Consider the following 13,353-nt stretch of genomic DNA (forward strand, 5'->3'; position numbering starts at 1 on the left):
TAGGATTTAAATTTAATGTCGGAAGACTAAAGTTGTAGATGATGCATACCGATGGGATATCGGGCGCTCGTGTAAACTATTCATCATTGTTGTGCAGGTTTTGGGTTGATCCATATTGCTGACCCGGGGTATAAGACCTTTCTGTGTAGACTGTAGAGTGTAGAGAGAGAAGTTTGGCTCTCTTATTCTCTCACACACTCCCCTCTACTCTCTCTTTTTGTTAGGTACATATGTATTCTTGTTCCATTTGAGTTATGAAAAGAGTAATGTTTCATTGTTTGTGAGAGTTTAATCTTGTAGCTACAAAATACGTTATAGTTTGATTGTATTTGTGTTGGGAGATCAAGTTGTAAAGACAATTTTGGTCATTTGATTGTATTTGTGTTGGGAGATCAAGTTGTAAAGATAATTTTGGTCAAAATCAATAAAGTTAAGTGTATTTCAATCAGTGTGTATTGCAGAGTATATCAGCCATTTAAACAAGTATTTAAATTTCTAAAGCTATAGTATTATAGAGCTTACAACTGCAAAAAAAATTCAAAATATATTATTCATGTTGCAAATCTGCTCACATAGAATATATATATATATGGATATATATAGAGCATGGAACTTATTAGTCATCTTGATGGGGCAGGAGCTAAAAAGAATCAGAATCCATGCCCCTTTTTTCATAATCTAATAACTAGATCGAACATTGACTAGTCAAATTATTCACGCGCAGAAATACCTATACGATGATAAAGAAACACAAGAGGTAGATACCCTTTCTCTCTCCATGTCTAGTTGATGTGATCTTTGAGTTTTGAGTTAAAAGCCATAGGCTTTCTTGAGAGAGAGAGATGGACACCCGGGTCATGATGAGAAGTGGAGCAATTGTAGAGAATCGAGTTGTTTACACCCTGTACGTTACTGTTCATGACTGCACTCATGAGTGGCGATTTTGACTTGATTGCTTTTGACTTTCCATCTGACTTCTCTCCATCACTTGGTTTGGTAGAAGTAGGAGTAGGACTATCTTTCTTCATGTGTGGGTTGTCCCCAAAGCTATGAGTCTTTTTGCCAAAAGGGCTCAACTCCATGATTGCTCCTTTGTTTTCACCTGCAATTGTTATAATCCTCATTCCCCCATCCTCAGAATCCGAGTGCGAGTGCTTCTTAGAAGTTTCAGGTTTTTTAGGGTTACGAGTACCCCAATTAACCGAGTGTCTACGAATGTCGCCATTAAAACCCTTGTCGAGATTTTTAGGGATTTCTTTTGTTTCTTGTACGACCATGGTCTTCTGCTCGTATTCTGGCTTGAGTTGTGGTGAAGGGAGGGCCAAAGGAGATGGAGGGTGAGAAACAGGGCTGATTGGATTTGGAGGAGAAGGAGGCGACTTTTTTTCTAGTGGTTTGCTGGGTTTTGGTGGGGAGTATGTTGGGGTTGATGAACGAGGGATGGGTGGTGGTGAATATGATGGCTGAGGCGGTGGTACATGGGGAGTTGTCACCGGTGAGGGAGGTCGAGATTGTTGCATTGGTGAATTGCTAGAGGTTGAAGATGAAGTCTCCTTAGGTGACGGTGGCGGTGGTGAAGCTCTGCCTGCTGGCGGTTGTGGTGGTGATGTTGGTGCTACACCATTAGCAGCTGGTAAGGTTGCGGCAGGTCGTGGCGGAGATACAGCTGGTGGGGTTGCGGTGGTTTGTGGAGGAGGTACAGTTGGTGGTACTCGAAATGTCTGAGAAAATGCTGGTCGCATGAATGCTGCTGGCCTTGGTGGTGGTGGCGGGGCTTGATCAGGTTGTGGTGGAGCTGCTGGTGGTGGTGGTGGTCGAACCATGGTTGCTAGGCGGAACCATGGACGGGATGGAGCTCCTTGCTGGGTAGCCATTGTAGCCGATGAAGAAATCTATGAGAGGCAGAGACAATACTTATAAACTTTCGGGGAAAAAAAACACATGAAGGTACTTGTGAAATTAGGGGAAAGAATCAGATTCTGAGAGTTAGCCATTACTAATGCATCAAGATTGGTTTCTCATTGCATGATATTTGACGTACAAAGGAAAAAAGAGCAGCAGTAGATCTGCAATGCAATTGTGAGTTGTGAAATGTGAATTCTTACAGCTGAAAAAAAAAAAAAAAAAAGTTATATTCCATAAAGACGTATGAGAGGTGAGCTTTGAGGCAACATCAAATGGTGTCCGTTGGAGGTAATAGAATAAGAATTCTTTCTTTCTGTTCTGCAGACATCATAAATAACAAGCAAATTGGTTAAAGTTCGTTTTTCATATGTTTTAATTTATTTTTGGTATGGTAATAAATTCTTTTTAAAGCAGAAGTTGAGATGTCATTTATTTTGTAAAGGTGCAGTGAATAATATAGTTTTGAGGGAGGAATAAAGAAAAGTCAATTGTTCCTTGTTTAATTCCCACTGCACAACAAATAAAAGAGATTCTTTTTTCCTAAATCTGGACAAGGGAGAATGGTATACAGCTTGATCGGTGAATTTTTCTTTACGTGATCGGATTTTTGCCAATAACACAAACGAATAGAGCAATTCTGAGACTAATTAGGTTCGGATGTTGGTATTCGGACATTCACTTTCTAACCTAAAAATCCAGTTGGTTTGTTGGCATACATGCTAAAAAGATTTTAAATTAACACACAACATTGTTTAAAAAACACTTATCGGTCATAATAAACTCATGTTCTTGTTTCATCCGGACAAAGTGATGTATATGTCTATGCTTCGTTTCGGAGGATGTTGTTATGATAGAATTTGTTAGGCTGGTGGGAGCAGAATGGGGAAGGGAACCGCACCCGGACACACAACATCAAGGTTGTTGTGGTTTAGGTAGTGCGGGGATAGGGTATCGCGCCTTCTCTCTCCTCATGTGATTCGTCAGCTCTATTTTTTGTATTTTCTTTATTGTTTTTAGCTTTCACAAATTGCTTGAGGCCATAGACAAAGAGAGGCAACGATCATAGAAATTGATCTGATTGATATAAGTTCGTATAATTTATTATTTATTAGTATTTTCGTTGGTCAATTGTTAGAATAAAATCAACTGTTGGGCTCTTAGGTAAAATCAAATTACAATTTCGTCTTTTTCATTAGTAACTAGGTGTCAGACCCGTGTGTTACACGGGTTGATTTAAAAAAAAATTTTAACATTAAAATGTAAACAAAAAACATTTTTTAATATACAACTTTAAAATAAAAAATAAAAAAAAAACGTATTTATTGCAATTTAATATCATATATATGATATTTAATACTTTACATATATAAGTATATGAATTAAAAATTGAAAAAACCAAAAATTGACAAATGGATAATATTTACTTTAAAAATACCATAAAATGACAAGTGTTATTTATTAAGAAGGATTCATTTTTTCTTCAAACTTCATTTTATTTCCACTGTTATGGTGCAAGATGAAGGAGAAGGATTGTGAAAAATAAAAACTTGGTGCATGGGACACTATCACTATAAGTTAGGCTATGGGAAGCGGTCACTCACCCCATCCGAAAAGTGCTGCCACATATTTGTCACGTCAGCTTCACACCCAACCCATTAAACATTGGAAATGGTTACAACTCCACATATTCCTTTTTTTATTTTTTTATTAAATAAAAAACAAAATAAAACCATAATTAATATAAAAAACACACATTAGATTAAAATTAAAAAACCCTTCGGTGGCGTCAAAGTCATCGTTGAGGTCGAGTCCAAAACCCACGTCCGACTCGGACGTTCTTGCCCTTTTGTTGGAACCGGTTGTAGATCCCGAATCTGCCATTTCCGGATACAGAACCCATTTTGGACCGTTACGACAAACTTCCCACGCTTTTTGGTGGCCGAACGGTTTACCGTTGGTGGTAACTTTGTATTCGTAGGACGCGATCGCTAAAATGTTGAAGTCGTTGCTACCACTTCTATGCATATTTTTAAGCTTGTCAAATATGCCATTGAATTTGGTGCAAGCCGCTCGTAAGTCACGCCATTTTGCGTTGATCAAGTCGTACGTCCGCTCCGTTTTCTTTCCTAATAACGCGTAGAAATGATCTAAAATACGACACAAAAAACTTTGACCCGATTGTGCGTTGGCGACATCCCCGTCTTGGGATATGAAAATCCAAGCTTTCGCTAAAGCTTCCTCCTCCTCTTCGTTCCATGCGGTAGTTCTTTTTTCTTGGATCTTTGGTTTTTTTTTTTTTGCCTTCGACGAGTTGGTTGTTGTGTTTCTTGGACCCGTTCGTCGTCGTCGTCATTGTCAGGATTTATAGGTTGAGATTGAGATGGTTGAAATTGTTGATGTGTAAAAGAAGTTTGTTGAAATTGTTGAGAAGGTTGTTGAAAGGCTTGGAATTGGGGTTGATTTGTTGTGCTTGTTGTTGGTAGAAGTTTTGGGGGTATGAAGTGGTGAATAGAGGTTGTTGTTGGATTGAGGAGGTTAACAATTGCATGTAGGTAACATTTTCATTTGGAGTGTTTGGATTTGAATCCATGTAGAGAAAAAAAAATATGAGATATGATGTTTTTTTTGTAGAATGTAATAAAATATAGAGAGTGTTTTTTGATGTGTAAATTGTAAAGTAGAATAGTAGATAATTTATAGGTGTAGATGGTTGTGGTTAAATTGTAAAAAAAAAAAAAAAAAAAAAAAAAAAAAAAAAAAAAAAAAAATTTAAACGGTCATATAGCCATTTATAAAAAAACCGAACGTTAGAGTCATGAAGCAATTCCATTGGTCATCTTCTCGCGTCTTCGGAGCCACGTCACGCGCATCCCACCGGCTTTGGGGGCGGTGTTTACGCGTAGGAGAGGGTGCCACCTCAGCCCAAGACGCGTGAAATCCCTCCCATACCGGGTAGCCTTAAGACGGATCCGACTTTCAAATTTTGAAAAAATCATCTCTCGGGATATGTTTTGGTCTGAGTTAATCATACCCATTATATTAATTTATTATTATCGTTTCCAATCTATGTGATATGCCGCTAAATGTTCCATGTGTTATCCTTTTTATTGGCCTTGTAGTGGTATGATTTCATAAACTGATGTTATGATATTTTGTTACTAGATACCGTGTTTCTTTATTGTTACTCATTTAAATTGATTTAGATAGACTCGAGCACCCAAAATGTTAATCTGAAATAATCTCTTGTTAGCAATCCACGCATTTGTTGAAAGTACCAAGTAAAAATTTAATTATCTTGAATGACAAAAATATTTACAAGTTTTGTTAGTTTTTTTTTTTTTTTGGAAACGGCAAATATATTATATAAAATGGAACCCCCCCAGCAAGGAACTAGAAGAGGGACCAAAAATAGAGAGACATACAAGTGAATTCAAGATTACAAATCATAAAATGAAGATATAGCCCAATCCTCCCAGCTACAAATTTTCTTATCACCTCTATGTTTAATCCAATAGAAAGTCATAACTTTGATACATTCCAAACCCCTATGGACAGAAATACCCTCCATTTGAAATAGTCTTTTGTTTCTAAATCTCCATAAATTACATAGCATGCCATAGCAAATCACAATGAATCGTTGCCGTTTCTTTATGTTCTCACCCCAATTGCTAGCAAATTGTATCAGGTCACTAATGGTTTTGATAGAATCCTGCACATTAGTAAGCCCACACCAACTCCAAATGTAGGACCTGATCTTGTGAGCGAATGGACAGTTGATTAACACATGATCAGCACATTCTGGACTACCAATACATGAACAACATAATGTTGAGCTGACAGCAATACCCCTCCGTTCCAAGGCTGTGGCAGTTGGAATACGTAGCTGCGCAGCTCGCCACATGAGACATATAACCTTAATCGGTATAAATTTGTTCCATGTAATCGCAGGGGCAACTGAGCAAACCGTATGCAGCTTGTCTACCAGCTGTCGGACAGTTGCCACCGAGAATATACCGTCCGATGACAGATTACACCTCCATTGGTCCATCCCAGATTTTAATTGAACGTTAGAGACATCACGGTTCAGGTCATTTACTTCAGATTCTAGCCCTCTAGTAGCAGGTCTAACTTTCCACTTCCATTTGTGATTCCTACTCCCAACCCTATCAGCAACCCTGCACCTTTTCTGTGATTCCAATTCAAATAGATTGGGATATTTTGATTTTAAGCTGTTATCACCTATCCAGTGGTCGTACCAAAAAAGAGCATTGTTCCCTGACTTGATGTTGATACCAAACAGATCGTGAATCTCAATTCCCAAATTGCCAAGAGATTTTTTGGTGTTGGAAATACTATTCCATACACCGACAGATTTTTTTGAAGATAAATACTCCATCGGTTTATTCGCCAATTTGTGTATACCTGTTATTACTCTAGCCCACAGAGATTGTGCTTCGTTCTTCAACCTCCACCACCATTTCACAAGTAAGCCAATGTTTAATGCTTGTATGGATCCCACTCCCAGTCCTCCATCCTTTTTGGCAGCCAGGACCTTGTCCCAGGAGACCCAATGAATTTTCCTTTTGTCTTCACAGCCTCCCCACAGGAAGGTGCGACGTAACTTTTCTAGTTCTTCAATTACACATGCAAGAGCTTGAAATAAGGATAAGAAATAAGTAGGAAGATTACCTAGCACCGATTGGATTAAAGTGAGTCTTCCCCCAAAAGATATTGATTTAGCCTTCCATAAGGATATATTTTGACTATTTATCTATGAACATTAATATGTTTATGAATGTTGATGTTCATATATGAACATTAATCATTTATGAATGTTTGTTTATTTTCGCATTTAGACATTAATATTTTCTTTTCGAATTTTTGAATTGTTTTTTTTCAATTATGAACATTACCAATTTCTCAAAATTTATGAATGTTTATATATTTTACAATGTTCATCTATCAACAACAATCGTTAATGTTCACTTGTGAATACTATAATTTACGAACATCATTAATAAACAATTATTTCTTTTTTAAAAATAAAATGATTATTTTACCATCATACCATTTTGGTCATAAATTGATCCAATGTTTAAGAATATGGTCCTATGGTTCTAGGAATAAATATGGTTTTAGGTTGAACTCATCCTTTATATATATATATATATATATATATATATATATATATATATATATATATATATATATATATATATATATATATATATATATATATATATATATATATATATATATATATATATATATATATATATATATCTAATAAAAGAATCCATTTTAGCCATGTCGCATCTACAAACCTCATAATCTTTCAAAGTTAAATTCCTAATATACCCCTGGTACAAATCAACGTTTGAATCTATACAATCCAATTCTATCGCTTCAAAATTCTGTAATTTTGTAATCATCCGTTAATTTTAATCCCGTTAAATGAGCAAGCAAATCACAAGATATAAGGAAGAAAATCGTTTCCAAATATATTCATCAGTCGCATCTTTTATGCAATTGCAACTCAAAAAGGAGCAACAACCAATGTTTCGCTTCGCTATTGCTATTCTCAAACTTGCGATCGATAATCAACAAGCCGCCATCCTTCGTGAAATCAAACCCAAATAAGAGGTTTTGTGTCCAATGATCATTTTCATCTGTGTTTTATATCACTCTTGTCTTGCTCAAATGGTTTGTATCTCCTCCCCTCCATTTTTCTTTCAATTCATTGAGTTTTTTATATACATCCTCATGTTCCCCATATCTGCTTATTATAGAAACAAGTAATACAAGAAAAATAGGGTTCATTAAAACGTGTTTTTGTGTCGTTTCAGGAACAGAAAAAGGATACACAAAAATCTCTCATTTTGACATCGTTTCAGAAATCTCTCCTGTTGACATTGATGCAGAACTTACTCTATAGTAACTCTCATAACTTATTTACTTTAGATTTCTTAAAATTAACTTCCGTGTTTGAGGCGTAGATGTATATAAGCCTCAATTTGGCAATGATACATGGCTGTGACACTACGACAACCATGGTAGTTTTAGTAGTAATTTACAACATAATCATAATCAAAATTGTACTAAAAACTTTTAGTTGACATTAATACATAAAAGTTTAACTCATTTTTCTGATTTATTTAAATTTTATCTTTTTAATGAACTAAGTTATTGAAGTCTTAAATTCTATATAAAGAGATTGTACAATGTGTTGTAAGCATGCTTTTTCAAGCTTGGTATGATAATTTTGGTTCAAAGTATCAAATATGAGTACTTCTCTCGGTGTAATTAACGCATTCCTCATTCCAAAGTCCCATTATGATCCTATCAGAAAGATGTTTTGCAAGTAAGTCTTTTACTTGGGTATGTAGTGCTTTGGTTATTATCATGTCAAAATATTAGTGAACATATTTTGTAAGTTATTATTATTATTTTGAACAACAATAGATTTTTTAAGTATGATATCCTAATAAGAAAAAAAAAATCAAAGTATTGACCTAATAAGAAAATTTTAAAATACATTGCTATGATTGGGTAGATTTATGGTTTCAGTTTCATCTCAAAGGAAGATGAGGCTTACTACATGAGACCTCATTCGTGTTTCTTATTTAATTTTGTATAAATGATAGCTCGTGTTGACATTATCTACCAAATAAAATTAATTTTTAGTTTTTCTCTTTTGCAATATAAAAATTTCAACTTATTATGAACATATAAGATATATACTGGCTATGTCTGAAGAAGTGTTATATTGATTATTTCCCAAGTAACTACTCAAAATTTAAGGCACAATCTACAATTTGGCAATGGGTTGAGGTCATAAGGAACTTTATTTAAACAACCAGGTTGCGATATGATTTTACAATTTGCTAAAGGAGTTGGTAATAACAACATTTTATTTCAATATGGTGAATTAATTTCATCAAAAAAATATATATCACAAGCCACACTAACCAGATACTCTTGCAATTCAGATTTGTAATCATTGTTTCATTTTTCTGGTTGGCCATTCAAAAAATTCATAGTTTTTTACAGTTATTTCAATGTGATTTTCATCTCAGTTTCACTCACATATTGGTTTCAAAATCTCAATGTAAATCGGATGATAGATGATCTTGATACTAATATGGTCAACTACATCAGAAAGGACTTTCTTACCCCTGGTGCTAGTGGAAAATCTTTTTTTCTTTGAAGTTGACAAATTTACCCTTAGGTTGGACCTTCTGTGATCCTCTCTTTGGTTTGTAACAACGGAAATTTTTAAACAAAATTTTCATTTCTAAAAAAATGTATTTTCATCCAAAACAAGGTATAAGTATCCAACGTATCATGTCATAATACAAATCATATGAATCCCAAGATCATAAATCATCCATCAGTGTGTACAAATCACGCCGGCGTCTTCCCACGGTCCTCGCTAGTACCTGAAACACATACACAACAACTGTAAGCATAAATGTTTAGTGAGTTCCCCCAAAATACAACTTACGCACATACGCCTTTCCAGGCCCTGACCTTCCGGTCCATGTGTCTCAGGGGACTTCCGTCCCTGCTAGGTAAACCTTCCGGTCCTACCCACGCCAACCCTTCGGTCCACATTACAATGCCTTCTGGCCCATAACATATTCGCCTTCCGGCCCATAACATAATGCCTTCCGGCCCACATTAAACATATCATACATAACACATATAACAATTAACTCATCACATATAACACATATGTCTTATATCATATCCGACCTTCCGGTCACACAATCAAACCCTTCCGGGTACAGTATAGTGAGAAGACTCACCTTGTGAATATCGATTAGCTAGCAAATCCCAAAATCACTCGAGCTCGATCCTCCAAGCTACAATCTCCCCATAACATCATACTGTTGGATTAATGTCTAAGTCCATGACTATAATTGGTAAGACTTGACCCGACCCGGCATGGTCCATTTGGGTTGCATACCATCATGCACTTGGATAGACTATAATGAGAGAAATAAGACACTTATGGTTATTAATATATTATAAGTTCTAGTATATTAATAATAAGAATTATAAGATTATTTAATTAGTATTGATCAATAATTAATCTAGGATTAATTAAGTGATCAAAAGAAGACTAATTAAATATATGGGTTGATTGTGTAAATCATCCATACTTGTATAGTGGGCTAATGCTCCATGGATAATCAAGTTGGGCTAAAACCCATAGGATGTTCCATGGATGCTCCATGGTGTATTTGTACCCATGGATCATGGAAATGAAAGGCCATGTCAATTAGGGTTTACATGGTGTAACCCTAACTATATAAGCATCTTATTCTTGACAAAATCGGTGACTAGTAACACACTAGTATTATTCTAGAGAGGGCTAGCCGATTTCATGAGTTGTAGAATTCTCTCAAGTTATTCTAAGTGTTTTGATGATTGTGATTCCATTTGAGGTGTCACACTTGGGGCACTAGGCACTCAAGCTTCATGAAGACTTTCTACACCAAAGATGTATGTATTCTATCTTGCTATAGTTATTGTTTTGTATGCTAGATTAGGATAATACCTTAGAAGTTCTTATTTGCATGTATAATAGAGAAAACATAGATCCAAGGTATTTAGGGTTGCATGTACACTTAGGAGTGTTAGAATGCTCAAAACCCAACAGTGGTATCAGAGCCTAGGCTTGCTTTCTCTTATACTTGATGCAAATTGCTGAAAAATGCTGAAAAACTCGATTTTCTGGCTTTCTGGGCACTGGACTCGCCGAGTCCACTGATGAACTCGCCGAGTCCATGAGTAAAATCATCCTACTCGCCGAGTAGGTTCATGCACTCGACGAGTAGGAGCCCCAGACAGCATATATTCGACGTTTTTGGCTAGAAATGGACTAGGAACATTACCCTAAGTTGTTTTTGAACTTATAAACTTGTTTTTAATGTGGTAATGTTCATGCTAATCCAATTTCAAAGATAATTATCAATAGATTCATGTTTTGAATTAGTTTAGTGATTAGGCTAATTACATGAAAAAGTTTGATTTGGATTATCTTGTTCTTATGAGTTGCTTAGATTAATAGAAAAGTTAATTGAAATAGTTGTTTTCAATCCATTTTAATCTAAGAGTTGAGTATAAAATGTGTTTGTGTAACTTGTCCTCAAGTTACATGAAAAGTCACATTAAAGACTCATAAAATTCATAAAAGTTGGCAATGGTTACAAAATGAAGAGTCTTGTGTCATTGAATAATTTTTTATGACTCCATAACTTGTCCTCAAGTTATGGAAGTTCAAGAGTCACTTCATTAAAGAAAAATATGTAACCATAATTAAATCCATAAGTTATAAAATAAAGAAAAAGTTAGTTCTTTTATTAGTTTAAAGTCATCCATAACTTGTCCTCAAGTTATGGAACTTGAAGAGTTTTTGGATTAAAACTACTTTAAACACATAAGTTATGGAATTAATTAGTTTTGAATAGTTTCAAAACTTGCCCTCAAGTTTTGGAATTTGAAAAGTGTTCTCTTATGAATACTTTAATTCCAAGTTAGCCCTTAGAATTTTAAAAGTTAAAATTCAACCCTTATACTTTATAATATTATAAGTTAATAATATATATATGTATAAGAGTAAAGTCAGTCTTACCGCTAGTACGCCTCATTCACGAAGCCGGTCTATAAGGTGGGTATAAGGTTGTTGCCTATAAAATGGCAACTTAATGGGTGTCCACTCTCACCCACCTCTTGCTTGACTGGTGGAGGGTCATTAGCCGAACGGGTTTGACAGGACTATAATTCTCCCTTCATTAAAAGTATTAATGATAATACTAAGTAACTAAACTCTTAATAATACCCAATCTTAGTTACTTAGGAAAATGTGAATAAGGTTCTAATCCATGAAATTACACTTTGCACTTTGTTTAAGTCGGTTAGTGGAGCGTGTGTGGTTAACCGGCACACTAACTCGTATTTAACAAGGTAGGCAAAGGGTAACTTAATGTTTATCATAGTATCGGTGGAGCGTGTGTGGTTAACCATCACATCGATTGAGGGGTAAACACTTAAGGGTACCAAGTAATTTGCATGGTTACTTCACACCTTGTTTTGTGATCCTCGGCATCCCAGTCACAAAACCTGAAGGGCACACTCGAGATTGAAACATGCCATTGAACAGTTCAATGAATCTCAATAGATCTAGGAGTTTCAAAACCAATTAAAACCTAATAATACATTTCGTTTATCTTGGTGGAAATTGGTGAATCGTCATTCACCTACCTTCAAATATTTTATAGCTTGGATTACGGCATACCTCTTCTAAGTTATAAAATAGTTTGTTGGGTCCTAGCCTTAATATTTCATATTGGGTGTCATATTAAGGACTTAAGATCAACTATCTTGAATATCTCCCAAAAGATGTCTGGTTTAGACATTTATGATCTTCCCAAATCTCTTGAAACAAGCTTTCCTAAATGAAGATGATGTCCCTTGGAAATCATACTTCATTCACCTCCTCCAATTATTCTCCCTAACCCACAAGTTCTTGAAAAAGTTTAAGGTCACTCAGGCCCTATTGGCAAGGCAAGGTCTAGGTATGGTCACATCTTGGAGATGTAGTCACATATTGACAAGCCGGGAAAGTTGGGTGTCAAAGTCTTGAGAAAGTTGGTGGTTCAATCACTTTCTAAGTCACATAGTGAGTTCCTTTGGGACACCTATGAAACAGACTATGACAAGACCCTTAATGATCTTATCTATTTGCTAAGATCAACTTCCTAAAACTTTATGGACATTGACAATGATGACATTGGATATCCAGTAAAGCATTCTCTTCCCAATGGAAAGGGATCGGCCATAGTCAACTCGGTTGACCAAATGGTAAAGAGAAAAGCTAAGTCTGTGATAGTCTCGTGTACCATTATCAAAGGGTCCATATGTTTATATTGCCAAAGGAAGGGGCATTGGTTGCGAAGCTGCCAAATTTACCTAAGGAGGTTAAAGTCAATAAGTTTGACTCTACTTCAGGTAAAGTCCACTATCTAACTCTGCTAAGTTTCTATTCTGAGATTCTTATTACATGATGTGACTGGGTCACATGTTGATGTTTTAAGAATCAAAGAAAAGTGAAGATACTTAAAGAAAGAATATGCTGAATCTGATCGCGTAGATGGTTTTCTATCGCGTAGTTTGAAGATTGGATTCTTGAGCTACTTCTTAGGAGTTATGAGATATTGCTTAGGAATAGATAACAACAAGTTTTCATATGGATTGTAAGGATAAGTTTTTCCGCATAGTTTTAAAAATAAAGGAAATTTTTGATTTTATTTGTTTTAAAATATCCTTACAATGGCATTTGAGGAAAAATTGTTGCTTATATGATTCCATTAAGAGCAAGAGTGGAAATATGAAATTGATTCTTTCATTTGTGGTAATGTCTAAATTTACCAAATAAGGAAA

General features: G+C 35.4%; 2 protein-coding genes across 2 annotated transcripts; both read right to left on the reverse strand.

Moving 5' to 3' along the window:
• Positions 1–525: 525 nt before the first annotated feature.
• On the reverse strand, positions 526–2,339 carry LOC111909017 (formin-like protein 16). The gene is made up of 2 exons (XM_042900465.2): positions 1,998–2,339; positions 526–1,892 (listed from the first exon to the last, which is right to left on the reverse strand). Exon 2 carries the CDS (start codon positions 1,872–1,874, stop codon positions 783–785), a length of 1,092 nt encoding a protein of 363 aa, XP_042756399.2. The 5' UTR covers positions 1,875–1,892; positions 1,998–2,339; the 3' UTR covers positions 526–782.
• Positions 2,340–5,341: 3,002 nt separating this feature from the next.
• On the reverse strand, positions 5,342–6,301 carry LOC128132973 (uncharacterized). The gene has a single exon (XM_052769995.1). It carries the CDS (start codon positions 6,299–6,301, stop codon positions 5,342–5,344), a length of 960 nt encoding a protein of 319 aa, XP_052625955.1.
• Between the last annotated feature and the right edge of the window lie 7,052 nt (positions 6,302–13,353).

The sequence above is a fragment of the Lactuca sativa genome, chromosome 3 (genome assembly GCF_002870075.4).
Source record: "Lactuca sativa cultivar Salinas chromosome 3, Lsat_Salinas_v11, whole genome shotgun sequence".
Lineage (NCBI taxonomy): Eukaryota > Viridiplantae > Streptophyta > Magnoliopsida > Asterales > Asteraceae > Lactuca > Lactuca sativa.